The sequence below is a fragment of the Glarea lozoyensis genome, assembly GCF_000409485.1.
Source record: "Glarea lozoyensis ATCC 20868 chromosome Unknown GLAREA6, whole genome shotgun sequence".
NCBI lineage: Eukaryota > Fungi > Ascomycota > Leotiomycetes > Helotiales > Helotiaceae > Glarea > Glarea lozoyensis.
The window spans coordinates 2949030-2970272 of record NW_007361001.1 but is presented as its reverse complement, the minus strand read 5'-3'; the positions used below and the strand labels follow the sequence as shown (position 1 = coordinate 2970272).

General features: G+C 43.2%; 6 protein-coding genes across 6 annotated transcripts; 3 read left to right on the top strand and 3 right to left on the bottom strand.

The window, feature by feature from the left end:
- Window positions 1-5142: 5142 nt before the first annotated feature.
- Window positions 5143-5721, top strand: GLAREA_03306 (Ribonuclease H-like protein; the record flags this gene model as incomplete). The annotated part of the gene is made up of 1 exon (XM_008088390.1): window positions 5143-5721. The coding sequence occupies one exon, from the start codon at window positions 5143-5145 to the stop codon at window positions 5719-5721; it is 579 nt and encodes a 192-aa protein (XP_008086581.1).
- A 932-nt stretch (window positions 5722-6653) lies between these two features.
- On the top strand, window positions 6654-7636 carry GLAREA_03305 (uncharacterized protein; the record flags this gene model as incomplete). Its single annotated transcript, XM_008088389.1, has 3 exons — window positions 6654-6764; window positions 6863-6925; window positions 7058-7636. 3 exons carry the CDS (start codon window positions 6654-6656, stop codon window positions 7634-7636), a joined length of 753 nt encoding a protein of 250 aa, XP_008086580.1.
- A 1601-nt stretch (window positions 7637-9237) lies between these two features.
- Window positions 9238-9851, bottom strand: GLAREA_03304 (uncharacterized protein; the record flags this gene model as incomplete). Its single annotated transcript, XM_008088388.1, has 2 exons — window positions 9238-9749; window positions 9803-9851. 2 exons carry the CDS (start codon window positions 9849-9851, stop codon window positions 9238-9240), a joined length of 561 nt encoding a protein of 186 aa, XP_008086579.1.
- A 4753-nt stretch (window positions 9852-14604) lies between these two features.
- Window positions 14605-15553, top strand: GLAREA_03303 (uncharacterized protein; the record flags this gene model as incomplete). Its single annotated transcript, XM_008088387.1, has 2 exons — window positions 14605-14752; window positions 14817-15553. 2 exons carry the CDS (start codon window positions 14605-14607, stop codon window positions 15551-15553), a joined length of 885 nt encoding a protein of 294 aa, XP_008086578.1.
- Window positions 15554-18010: 2457 nt separating this feature from the next.
- On the bottom strand, window positions 18011-18913 carry GLAREA_03302 (uncharacterized protein; the record flags this gene model as incomplete). Its single annotated transcript, XM_008088386.1, has 1 exon — window positions 18011-18913. One exon carries the CDS (start codon window positions 18911-18913, stop codon window positions 18011-18013), a length of 903 nt encoding a protein of 300 aa, XP_008086577.1.
- A 732-nt stretch (window positions 18914-19645) lies between these two features.
- GLAREA_03301 (NAD(P)-binding Rossmann-fold containing protein) lies at window positions 19646-20751 on the bottom strand (the record flags this gene model as incomplete). The annotated part of the gene is made up of 2 exons (XM_008088385.1): window positions 19646-20108; window positions 20414-20751. 2 exons carry the CDS (start codon window positions 20749-20751, stop codon window positions 19646-19648), a joined length of 801 nt encoding a protein of 266 aa, XP_008086576.1.
- Between the last annotated feature and the right edge of the window lie 492 nt (window positions 20752-21243).

The following is a 21243-nucleotide window of genomic DNA, read 5'->3' as shown; positions in this document are numbered from 1 at the left end:
GTAGTAGACCTTCTTTTAAGTCTTAGGTACTACCTAGTTTTATATAGCTTTAATCTTTTCTAGATCGGGTCCTATGCCTCTCCTATTAGCGTATATAATAAATTCTAGATATTTAATCTTTTTTTACGTAAACTTACTTTTTCCTAGATCTAGGAATAGGCCTTCGTCTTATAGTTTATAAAGAACGTCGCGGACTTTCTTAAAGTAGTCTTTCTTTAACTCTTTTATATAAATTACTATATTATCTATATAGGCTAAGTAGAAGTCGTCTAAATACTCTCGTAGTAAGCTATTAATATACTACTAGAATATAGCCGAGGCCTCGTTTAAACTAAATAAAGTTACTAACTATTCGAATAAACTAAATCTAGTTTAGAACGTAGTTTTATATTTATAGTCTATAGTTACTTAAATCTAGTAAAAGGCTAAGACTATATCTACCTTTATAAGCTAATCGGCGCCCGCTATATTTCTAAGGGTCTTCGGAATAAGTAGTAGAGAATATCTATCTAGCTTTATAATTACGTTTAGAGTATAATAATTGTAGTAGAACCTAAGTCCTCCCCCGGGCTTCTATATAAATAAGATAGAGGCCGCTACCTCTAATATACTAGGCCTAATATAGCCCTTTCCTTAGAGGTCGTTTAGCGACTTTCTTAAAACTAGTAGCTTATTCTTCGATATACTATATAGCGGTCTCTATAGTAAAGCTGTCGGGGTCCTATCTACCTAGCTTTAGATCTCGATCTTATAGTCGATTTCTAGTCGGTAAGGGGCTAATTTCTCTACTATCTACTTCGAAAATAATAGTACTATATCGTAAACCTCTAGAGGTAGTCTTTCTTTTAACTATTCTATAGATAGTTCTTTCTTATTCTTTATAGCCTTTCTAACGTCCTTAGCGCTAGTAGCGGCTACTGTCGTAAAAGCCCTATTATCTATATAGTCGTAATAGTTACGACCTTTCTTTATCTATTACCTTACCTTACTATAATAGAACCGCCGTTTATCTAGTGTAGTTTATATCTTATTTTACGCTTTCTAGAGGTTCCCGAGAATTATTAGAAATACTAGGTCTAGTATTACGTATATATATACTACTTAACTATACCTAGTAATATCTATTTAGAAAGCGACTACTCCTTTAACCTCTAATTTCCGTATAGCGAAAGAGGCTTCTATTATCTTTCGTTTTTTGTTACTAATAAACTTAAGACTAAGTTCTTTTATAAGGTCCCTATTAATTATAGTATAGTATTAGTATTCTTTATTAATAAGAGTAAAAGTTTCGAAAGTTTTCTAAAGAATTATATCTATATATATAAGATTTCCGTTTATTACTTTCTTTTCTTTCTTCTATCCTTTAGCTAATACTCTTTTAGCTCTTAGTTTCTAACTACGACTAAGAGCTAGACTTTTTCTAATTCGGAAGATTCGGGCTCTATAGTTTTATTATCGTCTTCTAGGAGTAGGCCTAACCCGACTTAGTTAATTTTAATAGGTTACGCGGGTAGGTTATATAGATATTCTCGAATATAATACCCTAAGACTCTATATTAAAAGTAGAGTTTTTTCTCTCGGCGTTTCTCTCTCTTAGCTACATCTACCTATTTCGCTCTTTACTTTCTATTTAAAGACTTATAGTCTCTATTACCTTTCTCTTATTTACTATATATACGTATAGGTACTATTACTATATTACTATTAGTATCTACTCTAGATATTATAGAGGGCCCCTATAACTATATAGTTACTATTATCCTTATTATAGAGTCCTTATTCTATTCTCTCTATTTTCTATTAGCTAATTTAAACTAATTAGTCTCTTTAAGGTTAGTTATAATACGTTCTACCTCTTCTATAAAGCTATAGTAGTCTGTTATCTTTACTATAGTTACTATATATATCTAGACGAGATTTAAGAAGGTATTCTTAAGGTAACTAATCTTAGTATCGCTTTCCTAGCTCTCCTTACTAGTATATAGTAAGAGTTCGTCGAATTCTAGCTAGTATTTATACTATAGTTAACCTAGAGAGTATCTTATATTTAATAGCCTCTCTAGGGCTTTAGCCTTCTCGTTACTATTCGTAAAAGTCTTATTAAGTTATATAAAAAATACTTTAAGCTCCTTACTACGAGTAACGTCCTTCTTTTTCTAGAAGTACCTTATTCTAGCTCTTTCTCGGGATAGAAGAGTATTATAGATAGTATTCTAATAATACTCTACGGAGAGAGTTAGTTTTACTACGAAACGTACTCTATATAAGCTTTTAAGTCTTAAAAGATAATCCCGAAAGGTATCTACTCGTCTATTCTAGATTAGTAGATACTAATCCCTAGGGCCCGACGGTTATCTATTAGACTACGACTTATTTACGTCGAGAGAGGCGATTAGAGCTCTTAAAAGGTTATTTATAGAGAAGGAGTTTTCTAATATACTTAGTTAACTCTCTCCTTTCTTCTTACGTTTTTCTATAGAATACTCTCTTTTTAACTTAGCCTCTATCTCTTATTAACGTACGTAAACCCTTTAAAGTACTTCTAATAACTTAGTATTTATTAATACTTATTATTATTATTTCTCGGTAGCTAATAAGCTTTCGCCGGTAGACGGTATAAACCTATCGAATTAAGGGACTTATCTTAGATCTATAATTAATCGAACTTAATATTATAGGAAAGCTATATATATATAAGGGCTTACTTATAGGATTAAATAAGTTCGATAAAGAAGAGAGAAGAATTCTACTCGGAGCCCGCCTTTTATATATAGAAGTACGGCGCTTAGTAGTAGCGCTTTATATAGTGTATTAGGGTAGGGCCCTCGCTTAGTAAGTACTAGTACGTATAGCTAGTGTTCTACCCCTAGGGTCTAAACTCTTATAAATAGTATAGTTTTTATACTATAGTAGTATATAGATTACGTATATAGACCTAAACTATTTATAAGTAATATTATATATATATAATAACTTAATATAAATAAGTCGTATATAACTATAAGTTAGTTTCTAGGTAGGTATAGTATATATTTAATATAATACTAAGTTGTATTTATTTATTTTTAGTATTAATTAAGACTTTAGTCGATAGAGTTTTAGTAGAGTTATAATATCGACTCGAAGCTATCTAGCCGTAAAGCCGCCGCTAAATATATAGACCTTAAAGTACCTATAACTTTTTTATTATAACTTAAATCTATAAGTTATTATATATTACTTAAGAGCGTTACTCTTCTTACTTATACTTAGCTATACCTATATAAGTAGTCTTACTCTCTCTTCGCTCTATACTTTAATATATATAATATTCTTAGTCGCTAAGCTAGTAATAACTACTATATTATTATATATTAAAACGCCTAATATATAGAATAATAAATTACTTACTCGAGTAATATAGATAGTTATATAAAAAGGCTAGAAGTAGGTAGTATAGGATTTTAGCTATTAGCTTTAGACGTAGATAAGTAGTTAAGTTTCTATAATATAGTTAATTATAGCGAGAATATTATTAATACTTTTAATTCTAATAATAATTAAATAAGTATAGACTATAAGCCGTTAATAGATAATCTAATTAGCTTTAAATATCTAAATATTTAGATATAGCAAATAAGAGTTATAAGTACCGACTATATAAAAGATCTATTCTAATTACTTTTGTAGACTTATACTAATTAAGTAATATTAGTAATATATATATAAAAGTAATTATACTAATTAAATTCTACTTCTAATTACTTTAAATCTATATTAATCTAGATACTATCTAGCGCCTTCTATTTACAAGAATAGAGTACGCGTAAATAAGATACATTAGGCTTCGAGCCCTAGCTAAGGGTTTAGGTAAGAGGAAAGAGCTATATCGACTCTATCTCGCCGAGATTACGCCTTGTGTCTTTCTACACCTAGATAAATTAAAGTATAATAGTCTTCGGGCTCTAGAGCTTACATTGCGCAATTGTTAAGGTATAAATAATACCTACCACAAGTTGACACACTCTCCTAATACGCTCCACTACAGTTTATTCGAGTTGGCAAAGTCTAGTCGTTGCTTTGATGACTGGGAGCTTATGCCACTAATCAGCTTTCCCGAGTCTTTTGAAGGTCTTGTAGAGTTGTCGCTTTTCTGTAATAGAAGGGTAGACCCTCTCATGCCGAATACTAGTACTTGATCCTTTATTATCGCTCTTCATTAAACATGTTAGAATATTATTAGCGAGAGATTGAATTAGATTACTAGCATGCGATCACGATAGTATATTAATATGAATTATCAGGATAGTATACAGATATCAGGGGTTTGATGCTATATACTTCCCTTAACTGCATAGGCTTTTGCTGGTCGCCAAAGAATATAGTACAGTTGTACCCACAAGGATTTACCGTAAAGAAATTCGAGCAAGCGAATTTTGACAGAAGGGCACAAGAGCCTTTCGAGATGGAAATTAATCGGTATAGGATGTGAGTGGTTGGGAAGTTTCCACAGGGTTTTGGAAAAGATAGCAATAAAGCTTTACTGGTTACTCTGAGATTCTAGAAACTACTAACAAATGGACATGTAATAGAGAAGCGAAATATTTGGCTCTTATAATTAGTATACAAAGGGTATCCTGATTACATGTTTCCGACCGGTAGGAATAACGCAAACGGCGTCGAGTATGTCGAAGAGAATAAACCTTTTCAATTTCATCACAACAAACCCATAGAAAACCTCAGACACTACGGTTTGGGATAATATTTAGTTGCCATTAAAATTTCCACAGCCAGTCAGCGACTGGAGCCTTGATTTCAATATTGTACACTGACATATGGATTAGAAATTGCTTGTTGAGTCAGCTCATGACATTTTCGGATGTCAGTTAGAATGACGTAGCTGGGTCGGTGTAGGTGTTTCATGAAATCTTTCCTTTTGTGTATAGTTAAAGAAAACACATATTTCCATCTCCACCCAAAAGACATTGAAATTGTAGTGAGAGTAGTTCAAAGTGAAGGAAATAAGATTCGGCCGTGCTGCGAGGCCCACAAAAACTTCAGCCTATTTTTAGCACCACGAAAAGCCAGCGTTGGACACAAAAACCAACCTCCAAAGGTTACAAATCACCGCTTCAACACAACAAACGCAGACGTTCATCCGATATGAGCAGACAACAGATCAATCGCCGAATTTATAACGATGGCGAGTACGGAACCGAGTTCAGAGACGACCCAGGGGCGACCATACGTACACTTGCCGCTGAGCCGACAGCCCTCTTGATCAGTGTCAATGGTGCCTGCGAGAACAAAGGTCTCCCCAATGCAAGAGCGGCAGGAGGTATCTTCTGGGCTGGTACATCAAATCTCAACATGAGTATGGCACTCCCAGCCAGCCTACCTCAGACGGTGCGAGCCGCGAAGCTCTTCGCACTTGAAAGAGCTTTGGATATGATTATTGAAAATCTACTCAAGCCATGGTTCGAATTGCCTAAAGACATGTCCAGAATCGTGATAATCGTGGATTCGCTCTATGTCAAAAGTGGCGTGTGCGCTTGGGTATGGGAATTTGAAAGAGACGGATATAAGGAAGCAGATGGGAAGCCTGTGGTCAACGGAGAGCTTTTCAAAAAGATCCACCAGCACTTCGAGCATCTCCAAAGCCGAGGTTACGAGGTCAACATCTGGGATGTGCCAAAGGAACAGAATACGGATGCTGAAAAGCTAGCAAGAGCCGGGCTATGAGTGTTTCTGAAGCGACCGCGTTTGAGGCTTTCGATGGCAATTTACCGGTTCCGACAATCGAATTCTCATCTGATATGGTTTCAAACCTGTCAGCTCAAGTTGTTACTCCATACTCTGGTCCTCTAATATTGCGATGACTGGCTCGAGACTAGGTAGTTGCTTGTTATTTGTGATGAGCCTCCCCATCACTCCAGATTCCAAATACACACCCAAACGTCAATCCCCGGAACATCTATCTTTCTCTGATGATGCGATAGGGCGAGGCCCTAGTCAAGGAATAATTTGTTTGTTCTGTTGGGCTTCTAATTACTGAGATCTGGACCGGCGAGTGGCACGTGACACTATTCAGCTGATCATCAAAGAGCACGTCCATCGGTCTTGGCTGTCACAAAACACTTCAGTAGTTTCAAACGGTCGGATATCCAAACCCAAACAGCTTTACAAGCGACAACCATGGGCAAACCCCAGAAAGATTAGCTTAAAACTTGGATATGATCCCCTGGATCGTCTTAAGTATCCGCCGCCAATCGATACACCCTAGCTTATGATACCCCGTCCGTGGGAGTCTCAGATGCGGCTAATAATCACTCACTAAATTTCTCTTTCTTTTGCTCAAACATACGGTTGTTAGAGATTATTGGATTAGACTAAGTGTGTCAATGCAGCTTGGCAATTTGGAATTGATTGATGGGAGGAACTGAGCTCGAAATTAGATAAAATATTGGATTAACCCGCTGCAATATTGAGATGAAGATCTATTTCGCAAGGTGCTGGTCCATTCTTTCGAATCTTCTTGTTTTTGTTACTATTTTATAGCCATCGCTCTTTGCCATCTATACTTATCATTTTCCACTTGCAAGTCAAGTTATCATCTTTTAAGTACCTTGTTTTACAGTTCAGTCATTACAAACAAAAGCTTCTAGCAAAGCGAGATGAGATTCTCCACTGTTGTACTAGCTTTGGCTTTCGGCGTCGAAGCACTTGCTCGCCCGGCCAAAGCAACGATCGAGGGACAGAATGATGTTGTAGGTGTAGAGCCGCAGGTACGATATCACTTCCTAATTCTCGTGCATGCCCTTTGTGGTGTGTTGCTGTTACAGTCTTGCCACAAGTTTCCATATGCACACTAACCGAATAATAGGCAAAAGTAGGAGCTGCTATAGTAACACCAGTGAAGCTCGAAGCTCCAACAGCTAGCCCAGTTGTAAGTATTAAATTCTCAACCTCCGACCTATACCATCTCTGTCAAGCTTCATAGCGAGTGTTGATTTCGTTTTATCTGCCTTCGCGTCCTAATAAAGCGGTATTCATCTATGTATACTGACCCCCGAAACAGGCGTCCACAGCACCAGCTTTGGCAACACCACCATCACCACCAGCTAATGCATCGGCACCCCCTCCCCCACCGGCAGCAGCACCAACCCCGCCAGCCAAAGCATCTGCCCCTCCACCAGCAGCTTTAGCAGCAGCATCGCCTCCCCCAGCACCACCGGTGGCTCCAAAAGCTGCTGGCGTTGAACCCCCGAAAGCAATTGCTCCCCCAGCACCTGCTGCTGGGAATGAAACTATTGCCGTCGAGGCCCCTAAACCTGCTCCACCACCAGCCGTTGCACCACCAAAAGCCGCTCCCGGAAACGGAACTGCTGTTGCTGAGCCTGCTAAAGCTGGAAAACCGGCAGCCGTTGCATCTCCACCTCCAGCGGTTTCGCCTCCAGCCGCCCCTCCAGCACCACCTAATGGAACCGCTGTCGTTGAGCCTCTTAAGCCTGCAGCACCAGCAGTTGCACCGCCAAAGGCTGCTGCTATTAAGCCTCAGGGTCCTGGGAAAGAGCCAGCAGTCGTCGCTCCGAAAGCTGCTGCCATTGCACCTCCAAAACCTGGACAGCAATCAGGGGTTGCACCTCTAAAGATCTAGGTAATTGAACTAGTGTCATGAAATCTGCAGATACTGCTGGTCGGGCGGGAGCGGATTGGGAGTCCTTTGGGCTTGCACGACGTTGCACGGCGGGCGAGCAACTTCAACTTGAAGGTACTGGTAGCTATGTTGGAAGCTCAGGCAGCGACTATCATCGAGAAATGGGTTTATTCTGATCCGGTGCCTAGAAGGCATGGAGCAAATACGAAACTTAGAAAACAAGAGAAGCCATATGCAATGTCAGAATGAGATATATGTCTCTGGGCCATTGTGTGAAGACATCTTCAAAAGAGCAATCTTCAATTTCTTACTATCAATTTCTTTGATATGTCAGCTACATGTCATGGCCCTAAGGCCTTCAGGTCAACTTTTCACCAACAAGTTTTAGTTACCATCTGTCCATCGAGTAGTAATTAGAACCTTCTCAAGTTCTCCGAGCGTCATTACTGTCAAGTGGGGTGACTGCCAACAGCATGATGATTTTACGCTTCTCATTCTGATAGACAATCATGTAGTCCATAAGGTGCAGAAGATAATTGATCTGACTCGGTGAGGAAGAAGGAAAGAACTGCGCTAGGCGGTCAGCGTTTTGACTCCATGTCTCGAGTGGATCTCGTTGTCCCTGTTTGAATCTTGTCAGAGTTCGAATGACAGTGCGACATTGTAAACACGGTGTCCAGTTCCTCTCGATATCTGAATCATTCACGCCATCCAAATGCAACATGCAACAAACCATCGCCATCCAAATTCTTATCAGATCAAGACCGCCAACAAAAAAAGTTCCACTTCATCCGGAAACTTATTTCGCTTACGGCCCACGAGCCTCGCTTAGCTCTCCTATCCACAAGGGTAAATCCCGACTCGGCATCCCCTTATCTCGTGCTTGTCGAAAACGCTTCTTCCAACCTCACCGTCATCTTCGCCAAGCACAAAGAGGCACAACCCATCCCCAAAAAGAAGGAAAAATGCAGATAACCGGTTATCAGGACGACGCGGGCCAGTCGTGCAGGCAGGCACAGAGGGAGAAAGTCGGTCTGACATGATGATGTCGTGATACGGCGGGCCCAAAGAAAAAAATAAAAAGTTGTTTTTTGCCTGTGCGATTTGATTATTTCGTACCGTCTGTACAGTGGGATGTTTGGTGTCGAATCAGCGTCGCACGTTGGGTCGTGGTGAGGTGATGTGATGTGCTTCCGAGATGAGACGGCAGATGTGGTGGCTGACGCTGTCTAGATCCTGGGCGAAATATGCATACAAATCTTTGGATTATGTTGGGATTATTGGCGATGGGGAAGAATGCGCCAGAAGTTCAGAGTCGGTGAAGGAGACTTCAAGCAGAATTATGATAAGACAGGCATGCGTGGTAATGATTCATTTCGTTCCTCAACCCGAAGGGAGGATTTTAATCCAAAATCTAACTAAGATACGAATTTGTTTTCAGAACATCAACGTTCATTCAACCCGAATGGAGATGGTATCGTCATTTCAAAAACCCAGCGCGCGCGCATGTAACCCAACAAAACATATCCCCTCGTTATGTAATCGTTAAAATGTAAACAAGAATAGAAGCGAAACATTGTGCAAGTGGTAGAAGAACCCGCTCATTCTTTCCACTCCTCGTCGTCGTGCAACATCACGACGTTGCCATCCTTGTCTTTGCCGGTAGACCACATGCTGAGGATGCTTGGCCGTCTGTCTGCGCCCTTTGATCCTGAGCGATCGTTTGTTCCTCGTCGAGAACCGGGGACGCTAAGACTTCCCTGTCTTGATCCGTTCGGGGATGGGAGTCCTTCAGAAATGGCACTCTCGTTGTAGTCCTCATCCTTCGCTGGTACGTCGTCGTGCTTCAAGATGTGCTTTCCATCCTTATCTTTGCCGGCAGACCAGAGTGAGAGGACTGAACCCCGGCGACCTGAGGTATCGACGTTTGCGAAAGGAGTATTTGTGTCGGTCTTTGACCAGATTGAGGATCGTCGACGCTCGCGGTCTGCCCAAGATTCTCCATCCTTCGTTGTCTTTGACCAATCTTGTGCGTGTTCTTCATCAGAGTCGTCTTCTGCGTCTTGGTCTGATTTTCTTGATCTATTGGAGATACCCGAAGTGGAGAAACGACCTTATACACTGTTAGCTTCGTTCGGAATGTAGACAGCATTCAGGCAAGCTTACGGATCGCAGCTTCGTCGAAGCGAATGGTTGGTGCAAGATTGGTAGCCATGTTGTCTTTTGATAAAGTTGTAATGGTTGTGGTAGTAATAGTTGATGTGTAACTTGAGGGTTCTTGTTGGATTTTGTGTGTAACAAGATGTGACAAGAGTGTTGATATAGACTGAGAGCTTTTGGAAAGCGGCAAGGGCACTCAATATATACCTTTCCAACGAGTGCTACCCTCATCATCATCCCCTCGAGGCATGGCCATAAGCGAGGGGCACAACGCCAAGGGGGACTGACACTCCACTTCCCCGCCATCCGCTCCACCTCGCTCCGCTAGACGTCATGACCAATCGCCCAGCTGGCCCTTGGCAAAGGCCACTTAGGCTGTCAAGCGGAGCGAGCGTCTGCAGCAACCAATAGCTTACCAGCAGCAACTGGCTCGAGCTCGTTAGGATCTAAATTGCTCGTGCAGATGGAGGAGATCTCGACCACTTCGAGTCTGACTAAAGCCTCTTGCTTGGCGAATCCGTTGCTCCTCTCCCCTCCCCATGCCGTGCTTGATATCAAATGCTAATTGGTTCACTGCAATCCTATCATTCGTTGAGCTTGACTCACTGGTTCACGCCGTTCACTAACCCGCGGGGCTGTGCAATTACAGTCCCTGGGAATTGGAGGGTCGCTGACTACCGGATCATGTGAAAGCGGCCGGGAGGCTATTGCCACTTGTTGGCGCTGTTGTGCATCTAAAGCAAGTAAAAGCGACGGGCGACCAACGAGGCCAATCATGTGATAAGCCATTGTTTCTCCTAACCCTCATTAACCACTTGGCAAACGAGGGCTGAAGTCTAGAGCCTCGAACATTGAGACCGTTGCACGAATGGAGATGGGTACGGAGGTACAATGAACTATATATTGTGAGCAGTATTTGCTTCTCTTCGCCCATCGCTTGTCCATGTCAAACTGATCAGTCTTGCACTTTGTGAGAAACAATATGGGAAAGATCGCAAGAGTGCAAATCTCCTCGATCGAGGACCATTGAAGAATGGCCTTGTATCGTACATGAAACCCACTCGGGTAGCATTTTACATGTACCACGCGAGCCTACACTCGCCCTCCTGATGTGAAAGTCTGTCGCCTGAACGACGGCTTGGTGATTTGTATATTTTTTCACTGCTTGTGATATGCTGCCTATAATGTTTCGTAATCAAAGTAATACACTTCTGAGAGCTTATGACACCCCATCAGAGGTCTCGCACCAGGCTGGGCTAACGTCCTGAAGGAAAATGAAAAGCATGCGCAAGCAGGGGTTTATGACGATGCTATCCGCGTATCTGTAAAATCTGTCATGATGCAGAGATCGTCTATCTCCCTTGTAAACTCCGATAGCCCATTTGAATAACTCGGACGAGCGAATGCTATGGATAATCTCAGATGCGGGTACGTTAACGCTCCGTGGCCTAAATGAGAGAGGACCATAAAATATTGCTTTGATGATCTGATTCATTCAGATTGCCAACGAAACCAGAACTTCGTGCTCAGAATGTGCGTCAACCCACACCGCAAAGCCATGGTTGACGACATTGGCATGCATCGTGGGCTGAGATATGGATTGGCTTGCAGGCAGTGAGGTACTTCGTACAGCATGCAGCAGCGGGCATGGCACGGAGTGTCCGGCCAACAGATAGCGACGCCTGCTCACTCACACACTTTGCATGTTGGCCAACAACTTTGTCTGACGGGAAATGCATATTCAACAGATAACCTGAGCACCACCTGGGGAGTTGAAGGAATGGTAGATTGGCGACTGTTAGATCGTCAATTTATTGGTAATTTATGAAACGCAAAGTAATGTTGATCCGGTTGAGTTCTGAATAGAATCAGTGGATTTGGGGAAATGGACGTTCAGGAAGATCGCCCAAAAGACGTCATCGAAGAGAAACGTGATGGATATAAACATTCAACATTATGATTAGGCAGAGTGCAACGATAAAAACTTTTCAATCTATCGTGGTATCATTCTAAACTTGTTGTTTCGTTAGATTAAAGGTCTACGTCGGCGCACTATCTGTTGATAGTCTGCCCCGTGACTTCCTCGGATTGCACTAATTTGGCCCCCATTCTTCTCGGCAATTTTGATCGACAGCCAATGGTCCCTGATACCATCCTCAACCACGTTTACCCCGCGCCAAATATGCACTACTCTGCGGCTTCAGACACAGCCCGAAGCTAGCTCAGTACTACTTCGTACAATGAGGACTAAAAGAGTCAAGGAGACTCTAAAGACAGTTGGGCTTGGGCTGCTTATATTTCCACGTGCTTCTCAGTCCGTGCTGTGGTCGGTCTTACCCAACGGATCTCGAAGTGTACAATGACAAGATCTAACTAGTCAAGAAGACTTACTGTAGTACACTGCTTGGACTCAAATTAACTCTTGCTTATCACATCTAGGTTTAGCGACCGCCAGGACAATGGACTACAGTCAAGTCCCTCGTGAGAAATCCGGTTATCAGTTCTTGCTGAATTCAAATCTCAAATCCTAGATCCATCAAATTCAAACCTTGAAAAACAAAAGTTCCAATAGCGAATATACCGCGTTGACAGGATTTGCACTGCCTCAAGGTGCAATAATTGCCTCAAAACGATCGAAGGTGGAGAAGCAGAAATGGGATGAAGAGCAAAGATGCGTGATTTAAGCAACACGAGAAGAAAATGTACAGTAAGTGCGCGATTTCTTCTTGTTGCATTCCCCGAGGGAACCACTGACGATCGTTCAAGGACATGATCTGGAGATCTGCGATGATTTGATCTGAGATCTGAGAGCGATATAGTTGCTGTCGAAGCCAAGGAAATCATATATGCTTAAATCATGTTCCAGATTGAAGGAGAAATTACAACCGCTATCGTCGGTTCAAACAAAATCCAAGTATCACAGCCTCGAACGACATTTCGCCCGCTAGTAACCATGTCACCAGTCACACTGCAGCGACACTCGTCTTCTGCTTCCAACGCGACTCTATTCCCATCGATTACGATCATGCAATAATCAGAATCTCGGGCTTGGCAAAGGATGACGACCAATTTGCTTGGAAGGGGACAGTTTGAGTCTCATTGAATGTTGAAAAGCTTTCGATGATAATTTAGACCCTGTCGCAGAAACAGTTGCAGCTGAGCTGAGTGATTTACTCTCCTTGAGACAACTGCGTCACGGCCAGCTCTCAAAACTACTCCCTGGCGCTGGTGATGATATGGCACAGAGATGAGAGCACAATTGCCTAGCGTGGACTCTGCCGTTTGGTCTATTCTTGTAGTATCTTGTCTGCAAGAGAACACCAAATCTTCAGTTGTGGCATTAAGCTCAAACGAATGTTGCACTTGGGAGATTCAAGCTTTTCATTACGATCGGCCTAGTGACACTGCGTAACTTCTCAGCGTAACACTGATGTCAAGAATGCGCTACATGAAGAGGTCACAAAAGCTCTATCGGGCATGCTTGGGTTGCGGTCAGTTTTGCATTCCTAGATTCCTTCCAAAGTTCTCTGAAAACTTGCGTCAGATACCGAAGACCAGTTATCTCGATTGACTTGTCGATTCTGAACAAGCGTCCTGACGCCTGAGACACAATAGCAATACTTTCATGGCGTTAAAAGGCAGAAAATGTTTCCAAATATACTGAGCTTCCATTGTATCCATAGCTACGAGTGTAGTACGTGGCAAGAGTTTGAGTTTGAAAGCCGAGTTTCTTGTAGGACTTGAATCAAATACGAACCAGCAACCAGGAATGTTGTGGAGAAGCGCTCGTTTCTGATGTAGTATACTGCTGAAGCCCTTATTTCGATGCAAATTCTGATCCATTAAATTCTTTTCGCAAGTTGAGCAAGAATGAACCAAAAGCATGTTTACATGTAAAGACCACGAACCTTACCTGTCCAATAACGCCTCGCGTCAATCGTTATGGTTGAGAAACAAAGACAAGCCCAGTCTTGGGTAGCAGTTGTTTATACCAAGCCATCACGAATTGTGAGACTTGGAGGAACATTCGCTGTTTTCAAGGATTTATGGTATACAGATCAAACTGCCAGTTGCTAGTATCAAACAAAAAATAGCTCCAGGAGATTATTCCCTGTTTCTGCTACAACTCATATCGCCTGAAAACCGTTTCATGAGACTGGAAATTATCAACAATCCGACAAGATTCCAGTCAACTCACAACCACATCCCTTTAAATTCGAGACTTCAGTGGCAGTGCTTTGTCGAGTAAGCAAAACTTTCGGAATTTGCCAGAACTTTTCAATAAAAGGGGTCAACTCAGACCCACGCAACTAACTCGTACTCGCGGCCACTCCTCGGATCCGTCGCATACCTTCTCGCTTATCGGATACGTTCGTACGGATTCCTCGTACCCACAGAGATCGTTCTAATTCTGTACAGCCCTACGGTGTTTCAAAATCTAATTGGATGGAAATTAAGCATATGTCTCCATTGCTGCAGGAACGGAGCCGTCGAAGACGCGTTTTTGCATTGGCAATTCGTACTTTCGCATAGGGTTCGGATAGGGGATTTGTTTACTTATAATTAAGGATGGGTTTGTTGCTGTACTTTTTCGCTTTGGTATATCTACTTGTCTTTCCTTAACTACCTTTCTTTTGTGTCGTACATTTCAGTTCTTGAACACTCGTTCTCTGGCATTCGAAGAGAAACAACCACTCACTCGACAGTCTTTGTCATTTACACATTCCTTCTTTTTTAATCAAAAATTTATCGGTCAGGATCCACTTGGAATACCAATATTCGCATCCGATCAAGAATTTCCTGCGGAAATGGCGGAAGGACTTTATCGCTACAAACCCAATGCGACTCTCGCGATCGTATGCGCGGGTCTCTTCGGAATCAGCGCCATCATCCACCTCATCGTCATGATCAAACGAAAAGCCTGGTTCTTCACAGCCTTCGTCATAGGCGCAATAAGTAAGTCACGCCTTTCAAAGCACCAACTACAACCACTTCCTTTACAATCTCCTAACAAACCCAGTGATGACTTTAGGCTACATCGCCCGCTTCGCCTCCGCCCGAAAGGACACAAGCGTAATGCTCTACGCCATCCAATCCCTCCTCATCATCCTCCCTCCCTCATTGTACGCCGCAACCATGTACATGATCTTCGGGCGTCTAGTCGTTTTCGTCAACCACCCGTCCGCATCGCTCATCCGTCCCACGCGCGTCACAAAGATCTTCGTTACAGGCGACACGCTCTCGTTCCTCCTCCAGGCCGGCGGCGGCGGCATGATGTCCATCTCCAGCATGGCAAATATGGGTCAAACACTCATTATGGTCGGATTGGCATGTCAGTTGCTGTTTTTTGGGTTCTTTCTGGTTATGGCGATTACGTTCAGACAGAGGATGCTTAAGTCTTTCATTCCGAAAACGGGGAAATATAATTGGCATTCGCTCATGACGATTTTGCTTATCGCTTCGGGTCTTATTATTGCGAGGTGTGTTTTCAGAATGGTCGAGTTTGGACTAGGGAGGGATGGAGCGCTGATGGCTAAGGAGGCATATGTGTACATTGGGGATACGTTGCTTATGTTCCTGGTGCAAATCATGTTCCATTTCCGCCACGCAAGCAGAGTTTTTGCGGAACCGGTTGGGAATGTGGGAGGTATGAAGGTGTTCAGTACGTCGAATGTTGAACTGGGACATGTACATCCGCAGGGCCCGAGGATGTTGCATAAGCATGATAGTTATGAGCCTCTGACTGGGCCGAGATGAAGGTCGGGTTCTGTCCGGGGAGATCTGGACGAGAGGCAAGATGTGATAGTAGGATTGACTGTAAGGAATCCTGATGAGGAGGAAATTGAAGGAGATATGAGGGATGAGAGGAGACTGGATGATCGCCGGTCGGTTATTTCTAGAGCTGGGTCTGTTGATGATATTATTGCTTTGTATGGAGTTCGAACGCACTAGATGTAAAATTTGGGAATGGGATGGGCAAGGCTTTTGTAGAAAGATATGCGGTGCACTCGAGAGAAGGGCGTGCTAGAACTTGAAGAAACAAAAGTAGAATACCGGTTTCATTTGTACTAGGCTTCTAGGAGCAAATTTGGGAAAAGATAGCTGTGGCGAGGTGGTTTGTATATTCAACCTAGCGCTGGCAATATTTTCATTTACGATAACATGTACATTATATTTGCGTAGAGATTTTAGCCGTACGTACCTCTTAAATATGGGTTGCCATTTGAAGCACTATTGCGATGAATTCTGTCCCGATTCTTCTTATCGTCTGTCCAAATAACATAAGAATAACTTGTGTTATAAAATGTTATACTGTGATTTACCTCTAGTCGAATCAGTCCCCGAAAATAAACCAAGATGCTAAAGTCGACTGATAATTACTATAGCTCAAATCCATCTCTTAGTTCAACATTCATAAAACACCGCCGATGATCCCAATAACGGTCTTCAATACAGGAGGATGAATAACACAACATTGCTGAAAAAGAAAACACGCGACCACCCCTGTATATGTTTCCGATTACCTAAATCTAACTACGCACATAACAGTGGTTATTTATTCTCGCGACGGACAATATAAGTGGCAGTCGATGCACAATATTTGCCCAGAACAGTTGACGCAATATGCGATATTTCGTCAATTATGTTGGGTAAATATAATCTTTTTAACTCTCTTTTATACAAAGTCATAATTTAAGCTACTCGCCCGCTGTAAAACATGATTTAAGTTTACACAATAGTAAGGAGGTTCTGCCAAATATATTGTCCTCCGCGAGCTATCCAATTAACACATTACAATCATCCAAATGTCCCGCTGTATTATATAACCATCCCGTAGCGATCAAACCTGCGGGAAGTCCAAAATCAATTTCCCTAACCCAAAAGATGATTCGTAATCCGGTGCAGTTCATAACCTCGATATAACAAGAACAGACGTGGGTTATTGCTGCCCATAATAGATAGCTGGTATTATTCTCGCATCCGATTAACTTGAAGGCGTTTTGCTAGACACAAACGGCAATATATCTCGAATCAAACGCAAAAACAGACGATTAACTCGCGAAATGTTTAAGCTGTAACTCAACTATCATTATGGTATTTTAGAGAACATACAACCACACAAGAAAACATGCGATTAAAACCCTCCAAATCAAATTCCCCTCCATCCCATTTTCCTACATTTACAATAGAGAGGCGACTAGTCTTCTTACCAACGATTCAACATCGCACCGTAAAACAAGACAATAACGCTACTCTACACCTACCTAACGATCCCGAAGCGCCTCTTCATTTAACAGACTAATCGACATCACCGACATTAACTCCGTATTTTCAAAGTTATTCGTACTTCTCTCACGACGACAATGGCCTGGAAGTAATCTCCTATCGAATATCTAGGAGTGTATTTATAAACGCTAATGTAGAAAAAGGTTAAATGGAAGGATGTTGGTGGAGGATGGGTTTTGTGCTTTAGGTCTTGGGTCTAGCGAAATATTAGATCACTTGAAAGTTATAACCGGTTCGATCTTAATGCTAGTTGCTAAATTCGCAGGCTTCTACCTCAGAATCCATAAACAGGCTCGTTTAAATGACATTTAGGTTAAAGAGTAGTAATTGCGAATAGATTACTTCCCTGAATCTATTTTCGAATTACAGATTGTATACTTCCCTCCTCGATGCTAGATCTGAAGGTTTTATTCACACGTTTAACAATCCACATCTCCTCTATAGCATCCATTAATGATTGCGGATCAGTTTCTCACGCGCTATGGAATTCGTCGATTTCGTACAGTTTCGGAGACTACATAAAGATCAAGAACTAAAGAACGGCTATGAAAACAAACACTTATATACACCGTGAGGAAGTCCTATCTTGTCCTTAGGCTACCATCGAGCTGATCTTTCCAAAATATAAATAGAGATTATTTCCAACGCGGTTTGTGGAACCGAAGAATTTACATACAGTGTTTATAGACTATAAACCTATCTTACAACCACGGAATCAGATGCCGTAGTGCGTTTAGGACAAGACTCTTGCAATAAAAATTTGATAATTGAAATGGTATATATAACAGCTCGTAAATGCGAAACCGAAGATAAACACAGACCGTGATATACCCGCCCAAACTCCACGACATTCCCTTGAATATCGTTAAACCCAACCAAACACGCGCTTGATATATACCAGGAATTTAAACACCAAAACCCAATTTCTCACCTCACCTCCCCAACAGTTCTATCGCCCTCAATCCTCCCCCGTTCCTCCCTACACAACGCACCAACACTAACCCTCCTCGTTCGATCAACCACCTGCCTAACCCTCTCCATCTCCCCTTCCCGCCTCACCCTCACCCTCTCAACTCTTTCCCTCTCCCTCCGTCCCTCCTCCTCCCTCTCCCTCCTGTCTTGCTCCTCCCGTTCCCTCCTCTCCAAAACCTCCCCCTCCCTCCTCCTCTTCCGCTCAGTAACAAACCGTCCAATAACACCCGTATCCCAGAAAACCTTTATACTCTCGAATACCTTTCCATTCGTGCCAATCCCCCCATTCTCCACCCCATCTACCCCTTCACCAACCCCATTCCCCACCCCATCCACACCCCCGCCCGCCTCAACATCCACAACCGTCCACACAAAAAATCGCGGCACGCACACCCCCTCCTCCTCCCCCCTTAACACAAAATGCGCCATCGTCTCGCCATACACGACATCCCTCCCTCCCATACCCCCTTCCTCACGCACAACCCTAACATCAACAACCTCATGCCGTACGCTCTCAAACGGCGCACACTGGCCGATCAACCAACTCCAGATGGCGGGGCCGGTGAAGTGGACGGCGCCTTTGGTGTCGTGGTAGGTGGCGAGGGGGCTGAAGAAGTAGGGGGAGGTGTAATGGGAGGGGGAGGTGTAATGGGAGGTGCAGAGGGAGTCGAGGGTTGAGTGGTAGGATTCGATGAAGGCGAGGGTTGGGTGGAGGCGGGAGTGGGAGTTCCAGGGGCCGTAGTGGTGGAAGGTTTGAGGTTGTGATTGTGGTTGGAGTGTGGGAGGGGGTGATGGGGTTGGTTTGAGTTGTTTTGGGTTTTTGGGGGGTTGGAGGGGAAGAGGGGAGGGACGCTTCATTTTGGGGTGTTTGGCTGTGAAGTTGTCGGATAACGAAGGTCCAACTGGGTAGGTTGGAGATCGTGATGTGCTCTCAGTAAGCTTTAGTTTTATGAAGTTATGAAATAATATCAAAGTATGCTGCCCTGAATAGATGGTACGGTGATGTGATGATACTGGTGAAAACGACATAAAATGAAAATAATTGAAACCAAAATTCAAAGTCAGCAAAGCAGACACTTACTTCTAATAAAGCACCATCCGTACAAACCATTAATCTCAACTCAAACCCGTATACCCGCAACACCTCAACCCCATCACTCACTCCAAAAGCGAAGCGAGATTTCTTACGGCCGTTCGTTACGCCCGCTACACATACCAAGCAACGAATCAGCACGATCAGCAGAATAATATCCAGACACAACACAATAATACGCAGCACAAGTGATTTGGCAGCTCAAATGGTAAGAGATCTTCTGAGTGTGGTCGATCGAATGATGGGTTGTGCCGCACGAATGCTGGGTGGTTCGTACGATCTGCACACCTGCTTGGCTCAATCCCCGAATCGCATCGCAAGTAATTGTGTGGGAGAAAACATGACTTTCCCGATGGTTTGATCAGGTGATTGTAATGTATTGTTTGATAAGTTTCGGAAGTATACTGGATGTTTCGCATTATCTGGAAAGCTTGCGCATTATCTGGAAACCTTTGTCTCTTCGGTCAACAACTCAACCTTTCCTAATATTCTCCTCGTTACTGCAGATTGACGAACATACCACCATCAACCAGCAATTGCGCTCCATTGACATAACCACTCAACTCATCACAAGCCAGGAATACCGCTGGTCCAGCCATATCATGCGGTACGCCCGTTCGACCAAGTGGTATCCGACTCTCGGTATATTCTCTCTTCTTATCATCACTTAGATCCTTCTCATTCAGCTGTGTCTTGATCGTCCCCGGCAGTAACGCATTGCATCTGATCTTGTGCGGCCCTAACGCTATTGCTAAACTCTGCATCAGAGATAGAACACCGGCTTTGGTAGGCGTATAATGGGTTTGCAATCCTCCTCCAACGAGTGCGGATATTGAGGAGATGCCAATGATACATCCGCCTTTGCCTTGTTTCGCCATCTGTCTTGCGGCCGCTTGACATGCGTAGAATGCGCCATCGAGGTTTATGCGGACGGTGTTTGCGAAGAGATCGTGATCCATACTATTGAACGCCAGAGTCAGCAGATGATCGAGAGCATGTTTACACTACAACAGTGTCTGACATAATTCTCTGCGCACGTAAGATTTTGATAGCAGATAACCTAACACCACAACCAGATCTCAGGTTTCTCTTGGAATAGACCTTCAAGCAAGACCTTGGCTAGATTCCAATGAGAACAGATGTGCTTGGCTGATGTCTCGTTCCTGATTGAAGTCCTTCTCAACTTGTGGTTTCAGAGAATATCAAGCACCGGTCCTCCCCCCCTCTCAACCAGAAAGCAATATATCAAACAAAAAACAACTTACTCCAAAAACTCCGCAAACTCACAAACCCCCGCATTACTCACGAAAACATCCAAGCCCCCAAACTCCCTAACCGCCTCCTCCACGAGCCTCTTCCCCGTCGCCGGCTCCCTCACATCACCAGCCACATCAATCAGTCTGCCGGCCTTCTCGTCTTTTTGTTTGAGTGCCGCCGCTTCTGACACGAGAGATTGTTTGTGCTCCGCGTCAGACTCGAGGTCCAGGTGGTTGACGGCGACGTTGCAGCCTTGTCGCAGGTATTCGAGGGCGATGGCGCGACCGATGCCTGTGGTGCCGCCGGTGATGGCGGCGGATTTGTTGGCGAGGAGGTAGAAGGGCATGGCGGTGCTCGATGAGGGGGGATTCGCTGAGAGTCTTGATGGGGGAGACGTTCGAGGGAGAGGAGGGAGTAGAAATGGGGATGAGATGGAAAGAATTGGAGAATATACGGCAGATCTGGTGACCTTCAGCTCACGGAGAATTCAGGTGGTGATATTGATGGAAATGCATTCTGGAGACAGAAGCTCTTGGTCGCGGGTTGATTGTTCACTCGCCTGCCCGTCTGCAATTTGGTGGAACTATCTCCATTTTCCCAGACCCCTGTTGCCCCGCGATTCGGGCTTCGTTACAGTTGCACCCGAACCACTTTTGTCCACTCTACAGGTAACAAGAATAGAGGGGCATATCCGAGGTACCGTTGTTGTGTTTGTGTAAAAGTACGTTCACTTACAGTCAATGGACAGAAATTTGTGACGTAGAAGTATATTGTTATATTTTCGCATACCAGAAATCCATGCTATATTCAATTGTCTCTAGAATGCTCACCGCTAAAA